Source organism: Grampus griseus, assembly GCF_964374135.1.
Source record: "Grampus griseus genome assembly, chromosome: 13".
Taxonomy (NCBI): Eukaryota; Metazoa; Chordata; class Mammalia; order Artiodactyla; family Delphinidae; genus Grampus; species Grampus griseus.
Window position 1 is genome coordinate 55,868,869 of NC_139007.1, and position 12,458 is coordinate 55,881,326.

At 38.1% G+C, this 12,458-nt stretch overlaps 1 protein-coding gene across 1 annotated transcript in view; it reads left to right on the forward strand.

Annotated features, from left to right (window-relative positions):
- Positions 1–12,458, forward strand: part of LAMA2 (laminin subunit alpha 2) — a 606,716-nt gene that overhangs the window by 201,359 nt on the left and 392,899 nt on the right. Inside the window, exon 4 of the mRNA XM_082668794.1 lies at positions 5,622–5,864. Within this exon, the coding sequence (XP_082524920.1) occupies positions 5,622–5,864 (243 nt within the window). The remainder of the gene's footprint in view (positions 1–5,621; positions 5,865–12,458) is intronic.

The window sequence follows — 12,458 nt, forward strand, 5'->3', positions numbered from 1 at the left end:
GTTTTTTATCATAAATGGGTGTTGAATTTTGTCAAAAGCTTTTTCTGCATCTATTGAGATGATCATACGGTTTTTCTCCTTCAAGTTATTAATATGATGTATCACATTGATTGATTTGCATATATTGAAGAATCCTTGCATTCCTGGGATAAACCCTACTTGATCGTGGGGCTTGATTCTTTTATTGTGCTGTTGGAATCTGTTTGCTAGTATTTTGTTGAGGATTTTTGCATCTATGATCATCAGTGATATTGGGGTGTAGTTTTCTTTCTTTGTGACATCTTTGCCTGGTTTTGGTATAAGGGTGATGGTGGCCTCATAGAATGAGTTTGGGAGTGTTTCTCCCTCTGCTATATTTTGGAAGTGTTTCAGATAGATAGGTGTTAGCTCTTCTCTAAATGTTTGATAGAATTCACCTGTGAAGCCATCTGGTCCTGGGCTTTTGTTTCTGGGAAGATTTTTAATCAAAATGTCAATTTCAGTGTTTGTGATTGGTCTGTTGATATTTTCTATTTCTTCCTGGTTCAGTTTTGGAAGGTTGTGCTTTTCTAAGAATTTGTCCATTTGTTCCAGGTTGTCCATTTTATTGGCATATAGTTGCTTGTAGTAATTTCTCATGATCCTTTGTATTTCTGCAGTGTCAGTTGTTACTTCTTTTTTATTTTTAATTCTATTGATTTGAGTGTTGAATTCTATTGTTTTAAGTTTGTTTTTGTAGGTCTTTTTCTTTTCTTGTGCTTTCCTGCCTAGAGTAGTTCCTTTAGCATTGGTTATAAAGCTGGTTTGGTGGTACTGAATTCTCTTAGCTTTTTCTTGTCTTTAAAGGTTTTAATTTCTCTGTCGAATCTGAATGAGATCCTTGCTGGGTAGAGTAATCTTGGTTGTAGGCTTTTCCCTTTCATTGCTTTAAATATGTCCTGCCACTCCCTTCTGGCTTGCAGAGTTTCTGTTGAATGATCAGCTGTTAACCTTATGGGGATTCCGTTGTATGTTATTTGTTGCTTTTGCCTTGCTGCTTTTAATATTTTTTCTTTGTATTTAATTTTTAATAGGTTGATTACTATGTGTATTGGCGTGTTTCTCCTTGGATTTGTCCTGTATGGGGTCTCTGTGCTTCCTGGACTTGATTGACTATTTCCTTTTCCATATTAGGGATGTTTTCAACTACAGTCTCTTCAGATATTTTCTCAGTCCCTTTCTTTTTCTCTTCTTCTCTGGGACCCCTATAATTCGAATGTTGGTGGGTTTAGTGTTGTCCCAGAGGTCTCTACCACTGTCCCCAATTCTTTTCATTCTTTTTGCTTTATTCTGCTCTGCAGTAGTTATTTCCACTATTTTGTCTTCCAGGTCACTTATCTGTTCTTCTGCCTCAGTTATTCTGCTATTGATTCCTTCTAGAGCATTTTTAATTTCATTTATTATGTTGTTCATCATTGTTTGTTTGCTCTTTAGTTCTTCTAGATCCTTGTTAAACGTTTCTTGTATTTTCTCCATTCTATTTCCAATATTTTGGATCATGTTTACTATCATTATTCTGAATTCTTTTTCAGGTAGACTGCCTATTTCCTTTTCATTAGTTTGGTCTGGTGGGTTTTTACCTTGCTCCTTCTTCTGTTTGTTTCTCTGTCTTCTCATTTTGCTTAACTTACTATGTTTGATGTCTCCTTTTTGCAGGATGCAGGTCTGTAGTTCCCATTGTTTTTGGTGTCTGCCCTCAGTGGCTAAGGTTGGTTCAGTGGGTTTGTAGGCTTCCTAGTAGAGGGGACTAGTGCCTTTGTTCTTGTGGATGAGGCTGTGTCTTGTCTTTCTGTTGGGCAGGACTGCGCCCGGTGTTTTGTTTTGGGGTGTTTGTGATCTTATTATGATTTTAGCAGCCTCTCTGCCAATGGGTGGGGTTGTGTTCCTGCCTTTCTAGTTGTTTGGCATAGGGTGTCCAGCACTGTCACTTATGGGTCATTGAGTGGAGCTGGGTCTTTTTTTTAAAAATTTATTTTTATTTTATTTATTTTTGGCTACATTGGGTCTTCATTGCTACGTTCGGGCTTTCTCTAGTTGTGGAGAGCGGGGGCTACTCTTCATTGTAGTGCATGGTCTTCTCATTGTGGTGGCTTCTCTTGTTGCAGAGCATGGACTCTAGGCACACGGGCTCCAGTAGTTTTGGCACGCAGGCTCAGTAGTTGTGGCTTGCGGGCTCTAGAGCGCAGGCTCATTAGTTGTGGCACATCGGCTTAGTTGCTCCTCAGCATGGGGGATCTTCCCGGACCAGATCTCGAACCCGTGTCCCCTGCATTGGCAGGTGGATTCTTAACCACTGCACCACCAGGGAAGCCCAGAGCTGGGTCTTAGTGTTGAGATGCAGATGTCTGGGAGCGCTTTTGCCATTTGATATTACATGGAGCTGGGAGGTCTCAGGTGGACTCATGTCCTGACCTCAGCTCTCCCACCTCAGAGACACCTGGCTGGAGCACCAGGACCCTGTCAGCCACATGGCACAGAAGAAAAGGGAGAAGAAAGAAAGAAAGAAAGAAAGAAAGAGAGAGAGAGAGAGAGATGGAGGGAAGGAGGGAGGAAGGAAGGAAGGAAGGGAGAAAATAAAAGAAAAAGAATTAAAAGGATTTTTTTTAATTATTAAAAATTAAAATGTAATTAAAAAAAAAAGAAAGAAGAGAGCAACCAAACCAAAAAGCAAATCCCCCAATGATAAGAAGCGCTAAAAACTATACAAAACAAAACAAAACAAAACAAAACAAAAAAAAGGACAGGCAGAACCCTAGGACAAATGGTAAAAGCAAATTATACAGACAAAGTCACACAAAGAAGCATACACATACACATTCACAAAAAGAGAAAAAGGAAAATATATATAAATATATATATCTATACATTAAAAAACAAAAGGAAGAGAGCAACCAAATCAGTAAACAAATCTACCAGTGATAATAAACTCTAAATACTAAACTAAGATAAACATAAAACCAGAAACCAGTCTGTCGCATATAGCAAGCCCCAAGTCTACAGTTGCTCTCAAAGGCAACTGCCTCAATTTTGGGATGATTCGTTGTCTGTTCAGGTATTCCACAGTTGCAGGGTACATCAAGTTGATTGTGGAGATTTAATCAGCTGCTCCTGAGGCTGCTGGGAGAAATTTCCCTTTCTCTTCTTTGTTTGCACAGCTCCTGGGGTTCAGCTTTGGATTTGGCCCCACCTCTGCATGTAGGTCACCTGAGGGCATCTGTTTCTGCCCAGACAGGAGGGGGTTAAAAGAGCAGCTGATTCGGGGGCTCTAGCTCACTCAGGCTGGGGGGAGGGAAGGGTGCAGAGTGCGGGGCGAGCCTACGGTAGCAGATGTCGGCATGACGTTGCAACAGCGTGAGGCATGCCGTGTGTTCTCCCGGGGAAGTTGTCCCTGGATCCCGGGACCCTGGCAGTGGCGGGCTGCACAGGCTCCCAGGAGGGGAGTTGTGGATAGTGACTTGTACTTGCACACAGGCTTCTTGGTGGCTGCAGCAGCAGCCTTAGCATTTCATTCCCAGCTCTGGTGTCTGTGCTGATAGCCGTGGCTCGCGCCCGTCTCGAGCTCGTTTTGGCGGTACTCTCAATCCAGTCTCCTCGTGCACCCCGAAACAATGGTCTCTTAGGCAGTTCCAGACTTCTTCCTGTCCCAGCTAGCTGTGGCGCACTAGCCCCCTTCAGGCTGTGTTCACGCAGCCAACCCCAGTCCTCTCCTGGGATCTGATCTACGAAGCCCAAGCCTCAGCTCCCAGCCCCCATCCATCCTGGCGGGTGAGCAGACGAGCCTCTCAGGCTGGTGAGTGCTGGTCGCCACTGATCCTCTGTGCGGGAATCTCTCCGCTTTGCCCTCTGCACCCCTGTAGCTGCACTCTCCATTGTGGCTCCGAAGCAACCCACCCCGCCCCGCCACCCACCGTCTCTGCCAGTGAAGGGGTTTCCTAGTGTGTGGAAACTTTTCCTCCTTCACAGCTCCCTCCCTGAGGTTCAGGTCCCATCTCTATTCTTTTGTCTCTTTTTTTTCTTTTCTCTTTTGCCCTACCCAGATACGTGGGGAGTTTCTTGCCTTTTGGGAAGTCTGAGGTCTTCTGCCAGCGTTCAGTAGGTGTTCTGTAGGAGTTGTTCCACATGTAGATGTATTTCTGATGTATTTGTGGGGAGGAAGGTGATCTCCACGTCTTACTCCTCTGCCATCTTGAAGGTCTCCTGTCTTACGTCTTATATATCAACCTTTCATATTTTTAAATTAAGTCCCTTAAAGTGTACCATAGACAGTGTAGATGTATTCCTGAAAGTCTCATGTCAAAACTATGTAGCAAGTAAGGTTTATTTTCAGAACATTCCTTTCAAGCTCCCTTCTAAGCAGACCCTTAATCACATTTTAGCAGATTTGTCCTCCAGTTGTATCCTTTCAATGACCCCAATCACCCAGAGCTTAGGGTTGACAAGCTCCTTGTACCTCACTGAATTTACTAAAAAGAAGATATACCACTGCTTTATTATTAGTGTACTCATTATATATCTCATTATTACAATATATTATCAATTCATAGATGGTGGGACAATAACTTAAACTAGTTTGTATCTACCTTTCTACCCAGGACATTGCAAATAAATGTCATTCGGTAATGTTTGTGCATTGTTCTTTTGGATTGAATTGGTAAAGACACATATGGACCATCGCAAAATATCCAGAATATTTATTTTTTACCTCTTCAAATATTATGTAGATTTGAACGTAGAGGATTGCCATATTTCCCTCAATTGTCACTCTGTTGATTTACGGTCACTTGATGCCTTTATTTTCCTTTTCTTTAACACATGTTTACCTCTTATACAGAAGGTACAGAAACCCTTCATTGAATATGTTCCAGTTTCCAACAGTTGTCTGCATGTACTAGAATTTCCTCCCCGTTACTTTCTATTTGGGGATGTAAAGGAAATGACATTTATTGAGTATTTATAGCCAAGCCTTTTGCTAGGTATTTTGCATACATTATCTCATTTAATCTAAATTGTCTCTCAGTAGTGTACTTAATGTACTTATTATTGATCCTAATTTTCAGATAAGGGAGCTAGGAGTTGACAAAGTAAAATAATCTGCCCGAGGTCACAGAAATGCTGGGACCACAATTTGAATACAAGATTGTGCCTCTGAATCACTATGTTGTTTTTGCTATACCACAGTAACGGATGGTACTTGTCTGAGGATTAGGTGACATAAGTAACTGTTTTCTAATCTATCAAGCACTATCCACACATGGAATTTCTAACTCATATATTATAATTTCCAACAGAGTAAGGTGAGTAAATTGGTATGTAATAAATGTTTCTACTGATTGTGATTATAATAGAACTTCAAAAATTACGTGAAATGATGTTAATGAGTTATTAGAGAACTAAAATCCACAAAATGGAACATCTCATCTTAGCCATAAGGTATGAAATATGAATATGTAACAGTAAAAATATTTTTAGAGAATATCATAGGGTTATGGAATAATATCTGAATAAAATCTATTGTAGCCTTAGGTAGGCCTTATATTTGATATGTAATAGTGAGAACACTTTGGAATTCAGAGTTACATGTTGTTGTTGTCACTTTTCCCCAGGTGTTCCAGATTGCGTATGTGATTGTGAAAGCAGCTAATTCCCCTCGGCCTGGAAACTGGATTTTGGAACGCTCACTTGATGATGTTGATTATAAGCCCTGGCAGTATCATGCTGTGACGGACACAGAGTGCCTAACACTCTACAATATTCATCCCCGCACTGGACCACCATCATACGCCAAAGACGATGAGGTCATCTGCACTTCATTTTATTCCAAGATACACCCCTTAGAAAACGGAGAGGTAAGATGAGAAAACTCACCCTCAGTACATTTAAGGTGCCAAAATAGGCCTGTCATAAAAACTAGAATATATCAGTCATAATGTCAGGGAGATTTTAAAATAGGATTTAGCAGAAGTACATTTTAAATAACTTATTAAATAAAAGAGAAAAACTGAAAGTGATTAGAATTTTAACTGCCTTCCTCTAGTGTGTTATCTCCCATTTCCAATAAAGATCAGAGAAGAGGAAATGGGCTTAAGTTGGAAAGTCAGTGATTAATTTTAAATATAAAGAGACTTTAATTTTAAATATAAAGAGACTTTTCTAACACTGTGGTTTGCTAATAATTGGAGGAGGATTGAGACCTTAAAAGAAGGCCTAGATCTGTGTGTACTCTGGTCTGAAGGTGGGGACAAAAGAGGTAAATTTGGGAAGAAATATAATTCACCTGAAGGACCTAAAGAGAAGGAAATTTTGTCAGTTTTTGTATGTTTTTCTGCTGTCACCACATAGTGCTGCAGTGGGGTTCCTTTCCTTTGCTCAGGCTTTGCTTATTATATGCTTAATTCAAAAGCGTTCAATTTCTCCGTAGCATTTTTTTTTGTATGGGTAAGATTTTAGATTCATTCATTGCTTTTCAGCCACAGAGTCAAACCATGACTTCACCTCTACCAGCTGTGTGATCTTGAATCAGTGACTTAAATTCTCTGTGCCTTAGTTTCATCTCCCATAAATTGGAAACAATAACAATAGTTCTTATTTCTTATGATTGTCAAGAAGATTAAATGAATTATTATGTTTAAAACGTTAGAACAGTGCTGACAGACGTATACACTATTGCTTTGTAAGCATTAACTATTTTTGTTGCTCTTGTTATAATAATAATAACAACTATTTGAGATTGTTGTTTTTGTTGGTAGTGGTAGTCGTAGTATTAGTAGCCTTCTCTCAAATACCCAAACCTAGACTTAGTGACTTTTTTTGGATTCTCTAGTTATATTTCCCTAATCAGTCTCCCTTCAGTATATACGGCCTAGCTCTTTTTTTCCTACCTGTTTGTATACATCTCTATTTATATTCATGTCTGATATTCTCTTCTCACCAGTTCACACACCTAAAGCTGGTATCATTTTTTATATCCACAGTTTCAGAAAATCCATATTCATACACTATCATGCCCACCTCCACCAATCTAGGGTTATCTCTTTAAACACTTCTGGGGGCAAGTTAGAGTTTTGACATAAATCTATCACACTCTCTTTTGGCACTATTATTCTATGAATGTATACCAGTGCCTCACTATATTTCAATTTCATGTTCAAAAATATCAGTTTTGGGCGAAAAGAAATCCAAATGGTGCTCTCAGCAGAGATTCCAATCTGCCAAATGACAAGGAGTCAAAAGCAGTGAGTCAAACAGCTGTTCAACCTGCTTTGTGCCCAGAGGCATCCAAAGTCCTGGCCAGATTGGCCTGAGGATATGGGAGTACGGAGGAGTGCAGAGAGACTGTATTTGAGTTGAATTTGTATTATTTTTCTCCTGGATCCAGTGTTTACCCAGAACCAATAATTATCTAATATTTATAAAGCTATTCTTTACCTTTAAAAAAATGGTCTAATTCAGAAATTTGTTGAACAATGTAAAATGTACCCAGATAGATGTGTAACATACAAGTTACATGTATATCCCTGAAGCATGCTCTCCCTACAATGATGGTGGTTCTCCATCCTTTAGACCGTGTCAACTTGCCAACATGGAACAAACACACATTCTATTTGTTTGTGTTTAACTGGCTATGCTGTATTAGACATTCACTAAAAACTAATCATTGATGGTGACTTTTAAGAACAACTTATTCAACTTTCTCTGTGACATGCTTTTTTAAGTCTATTTTTCTCTCATTGCAAAGTGGATGAGGTGAGGAACAGAAAGTAAATTCAAAATATTTGATGTAGAATGATAATATTTAAGAATATGAATTAAATTCAGACCTCTCCTAGAATATCTGCTTCATTTTATATATTATGCTGTGAAACGTATTACTTTTTGGAATGAACAGGTCCAGCAAAGGTAGGTGATAATCTCCCAAGACTCCCAGATCCACTGGTGACAAAGCTGAGATAAGAATCCAGGTCCCCTGACTCCTAGGTTAGTGTTTCTTTCAGACTGAAGACTGGAAGTCGATTTTTTTTAAAAAGTTGGTAATAGCTAAACTCAAATAATGGTTTAGAAGAGATACAGAGATAGATATGCTGGATCCATTAAAGTAGAAAGATTCTTAATCCTGAAATATCATGATATAGAAGAATGTACATGGGACTGGAAGACTGGGCTCTGCTTTTGGCTCTTGTTTTTGTGGGATGTTGGGCAGGTCACTTAATCTCTGAGTTTGAATTTCTTTAATACATGAATTAGTTTTATATATAAATTGTCCTAAGGCATCTTTCAGTTCTAAAGTAATAGTTTTGGATATCAACTACAATATAACATGTGGGAATAATTTTTGGATGCTTGTCTCCAATATTTCCCAGACAAGTGACTATGAAATAAATCTTATTAAATTTCAGTTTTAAAATGATTCACTTTTGAGTACCATCTGAAATCTAATTACTAGGTGCGTATGTTCAGAACTTCCCAGAGAAGTGACATTCAAGTAAAAACCAAATATGTAAACCAGTAAATGCAAAATGATAGTATAAATGCCACAGCAGAAGTGTGTACAGAAAGTGGTAACGTCCATCTGGGTGAGCCAAAGGAGCCACATTGAGAAGATGAATTCTCAGAGTACAGGGAAACAGAAACAAAAGCTTCTTAGTATCTCAAAAGTTTCAAAGGCAATATGCAAATTCATCTCTAAAATGCCCTATGACTTAAACTAGACATATAACAAGACTTCACCTCCATTGTTGAAGGATATTTTTATTGGGTATAGAATTGTAGGTTTCTTATTGTTTTTGGCATATTTTATTGTCTTCTGGTTTCCATTGTTTATGTGGAAAAGGTAACTATTTAATAATTGTCCTTTGTAAAGTCTTTTATTTCTTTAAAGATTTTTATCTTTGTTTTTCACTAGTTTTACTATGATGCTCCAGATCTGCACTGCCCATTACAATCTTTATTAGACATATGTGGTTATTAAATTTATATTTCAATTAATTCAAATGAAATTAAAATTCAGTTTCTCAGTTGCACAGCCACACTTCAAGTGCTCAATAGCCACATGTGACTAGCAGCTACCACACTGGATTGCACAGAATAGATCATTTCTATCATTGCCTAAACTTCTATTGGGCAGTGTTGCTGTAGATGATAGCTTTCTATTTTCTAGATTGGGATTTATTTGGTTGGTATATCTGCAGAGTGATGTCTTTCATCAGTTCAAGAACTAATTCAGCCACTAACTCTCCAAATATTGCTTCTTCCCCATTATCTCTCTTCTATAAATATGATTTAGAATAATTTAGAACTTCTCACAGTATACACTATGCATCTTACACTCTCTTTTATTTATAGTCATCCTTTTGGCTTTCTGTCCTTCATTCTAGATATTTTCTTCTTGCTTACTTTGAGTTCACGATGTCTCTCTTCAGCTATGTAAAAACTACTATTGAAACCAATCGTAAGATTCTTAATTTCATTTATTATATTTTTCAGTTCTAGAATTTATCTTTGGTTCATTTAAAATAGTTTGGTATCTAGTTTTATATCAAATTTTTATATACGTATTGAATTTTTAATAATAAAATTATATTCAAATTTTCAATATTCTATTTTTATCTCCTTGAGCATAAAGTAACAATTATTTGAGTTCTCATTTTATAATTCTAATATCTGGCCTTTGTGAATATATTTTATTTCTGTTTCATTTGCCGATTCTTTCCTATGCTGTATCGTATCCTCACATTCTTGATTATTTTTGCATATCAGAAGTTGTATTTGAAAAACTGTGTGTAGAAATAATTTAGGCCTAAGAAATTATCTTTACTTTATGAGGATTTTCTGATGCTTCTGCCAGGCAATGGCAATATGGATCATCTTAATCCAATTTCTGGGATACTTAGATGCCTCAAAGCTGTGCTGTACTCCCATGACAGCTGATTTAATTCTAGTTTATCCCCATTCTAGGCTTCCTGTCTTTGAAGTCCAAACTAAAGTGTGTGGAATTTACCTAAGTCTCACCCATACAAGTTCTGGAATCCAACTTTTGTCCTCCTAGTACAGTAAGACTGTCAAAGCACTGCTCAGTCTCTGAGCCATGTCTTCTGAACAGGGAAATGTCCACAGGACAAAAGCTGTCACAATACACTAATTATCTCTATAGACATCAGTCTTCTCCTTGATATTGAGAAGTTGATTTTTTATCTTCCTGATAGCTGTCATATGGCTTTACATAAATGTTTTTATATATTTTGTCCAGTTGGTCTAGTTGTTATCATTGACAGTGTTAGCACTAATTATATAATTTACTATAAACAGAAGCATAGTCTCATATGCACTGTTTAAAGCCTTTTTATTCTGGAATCATTTTATATTTACATAAATGTAAGAAGAGGACAGAGAATTTGCATGTCCCTTTTACCCAGCTCCCACTAAGGATAATATCTTACATAATTACCATTCATTTGTCAAAATAAGAAATTAATATTGATACTTTATTACCTAAACCACAGATTTATTCAGATTTAATTCATGTTATCATTAATGTCTTTTTTTTTTTCTCTTCTGGGATCCAAGTTGGGATACTACACTGCGTTTATTGCATCATTGTGTCCCCTTAGTCTCTTCTAATCCATGACAATTTCTTAATCGTCTCTTGTTTTCCTTGGCCTTAATCACTTTTAAGAGTACTGGTCAAGTTTTTTGTAACATGTTAGTCATTTTGAGTCATGATTAGACTGGGCTACTGGGTTTGGGGGAGGAATACCACAGAGGTGAAACAACTTTCTTATTGCATCACTCATGTTTATTTTTATATGCACATCTCCTATGTCCTCCTTATTGGTTTATAAGTTTTACTGTCTTCTAGATAGGATTTTATTTTAGACAGCAATATCTAAATATTCACCATGATTTGAAATGTATATTTTTGACTAAGCATTGAATGATCATTTGCTTCCAGATCTTCATAATACCCTTTAAATATAAATTTAAGTCAGAGAATAAGAAAAATAAGAGCAGAGTATTTTTAAGACTCACCTGTGCAGCAAGGCATTATGAAATAAACATGTCTCAATTATAACACACTAAGTAATAATGCTTATGTTATAGGTATAGAACATTAATAGAAAATAGTCTTCTGTGACTAACATCAAATCTATTGAGTCTAAGGTTTATTACATTATTACTTGTCTGTAGAGTTTTAGAGACATGTGCCATAACTTTTGGAACATTCCAAGATATCATATTTCAGGTGAAAAGTACATCATTTTAGAGCTGAAAGATACCTTAGGTGAATACCTTAGGAATTCAAGGATATCATAGCCTTGACTTTGACATCTGTATCCAAACTTCAGCGCTCTCCTCTGTCCATATTATCACTGGAGACCATTTAGCCTTTCCTTCTGACCTCTTGAGTCTTAACAGCATCATCTCTGCTTATTTCTTCAGTTTTATTTGTTGCTACAGCCACCGCCACTTTTTGGCCTCCACCCTCTAGCCTGGTCCATTCTCTGTCCTCCACCTCACATTGCCTGCAAGAGATCAACAAATGTTAGTCATGTGGATTCACCAGAATGGCACATACCCAGTCCCCTAGATGACTGGGTTCAACTGCATCCAAGAAAGAGAGTAGTCCTGCAGGCTAGCATCCTGGGCTTGCACCCAAAGGGAGAAGAGAAATTTACTGAGCTATGAGATAATCAAGTCTCAGGACTGGCAGAGGAAAAATAATAGAGGGCAATGGAGGCAATGGTCATAATAGTATGGCCTAGTATGTTGTTATCCAGGGTGTAAACAGAAGGAAACTTGGAGCAAAACTTTCCAAGAGTTTCATTTTAGAAAGGTGATTTTGCATCAGCAGTGCCAAGAGAGGGCTCAGCAGGAACCCTGCTTGCCTTGCCTTGAGAGAATGATCCTACGCTCCACAATAGTTGTGTAGTATGTAGTAACAGACCGCAGGGGGCCTCCATTACTTTGAGGGCAGCCAAAGACAAAAACTTTGGTGGATACAGCTGCAAAGATGTACTTCTCCAGCAGTGCCACAGGGAGCCAATTCCAACCAGAGCTGCTATCAGCCCGAGTGCTGCCTCTGCTGAAAGCACTTGCCCCTGGATGCTATTTAGAACTGCTAACAAGAACCACCACTTGGAGGCACCACTGTGAACTATGATTGCAGCCATGGCTCCTCCCAAACTTGGCTCTACTTGGCAATCACTGGGAACATTTGAAAGATAGCTATTTCTGGGACCAGGGTTTTTAATTCAGTAGGTTTGGGAAAGGCTCAGGAAGCTCTATGTATATGTTAAACAAGTACTCCTGGTGATTTTGATACCCCTCCTTTTGGCTCATTGTTCAGATATTTCCAGGTTTCCCAAACCCTGGAGAAGAACAGATCATTAGTTATTTAGGGAAAGCGTATCAGACATTCTAACTCCTTCTAACTGAAGAAAGAGGCT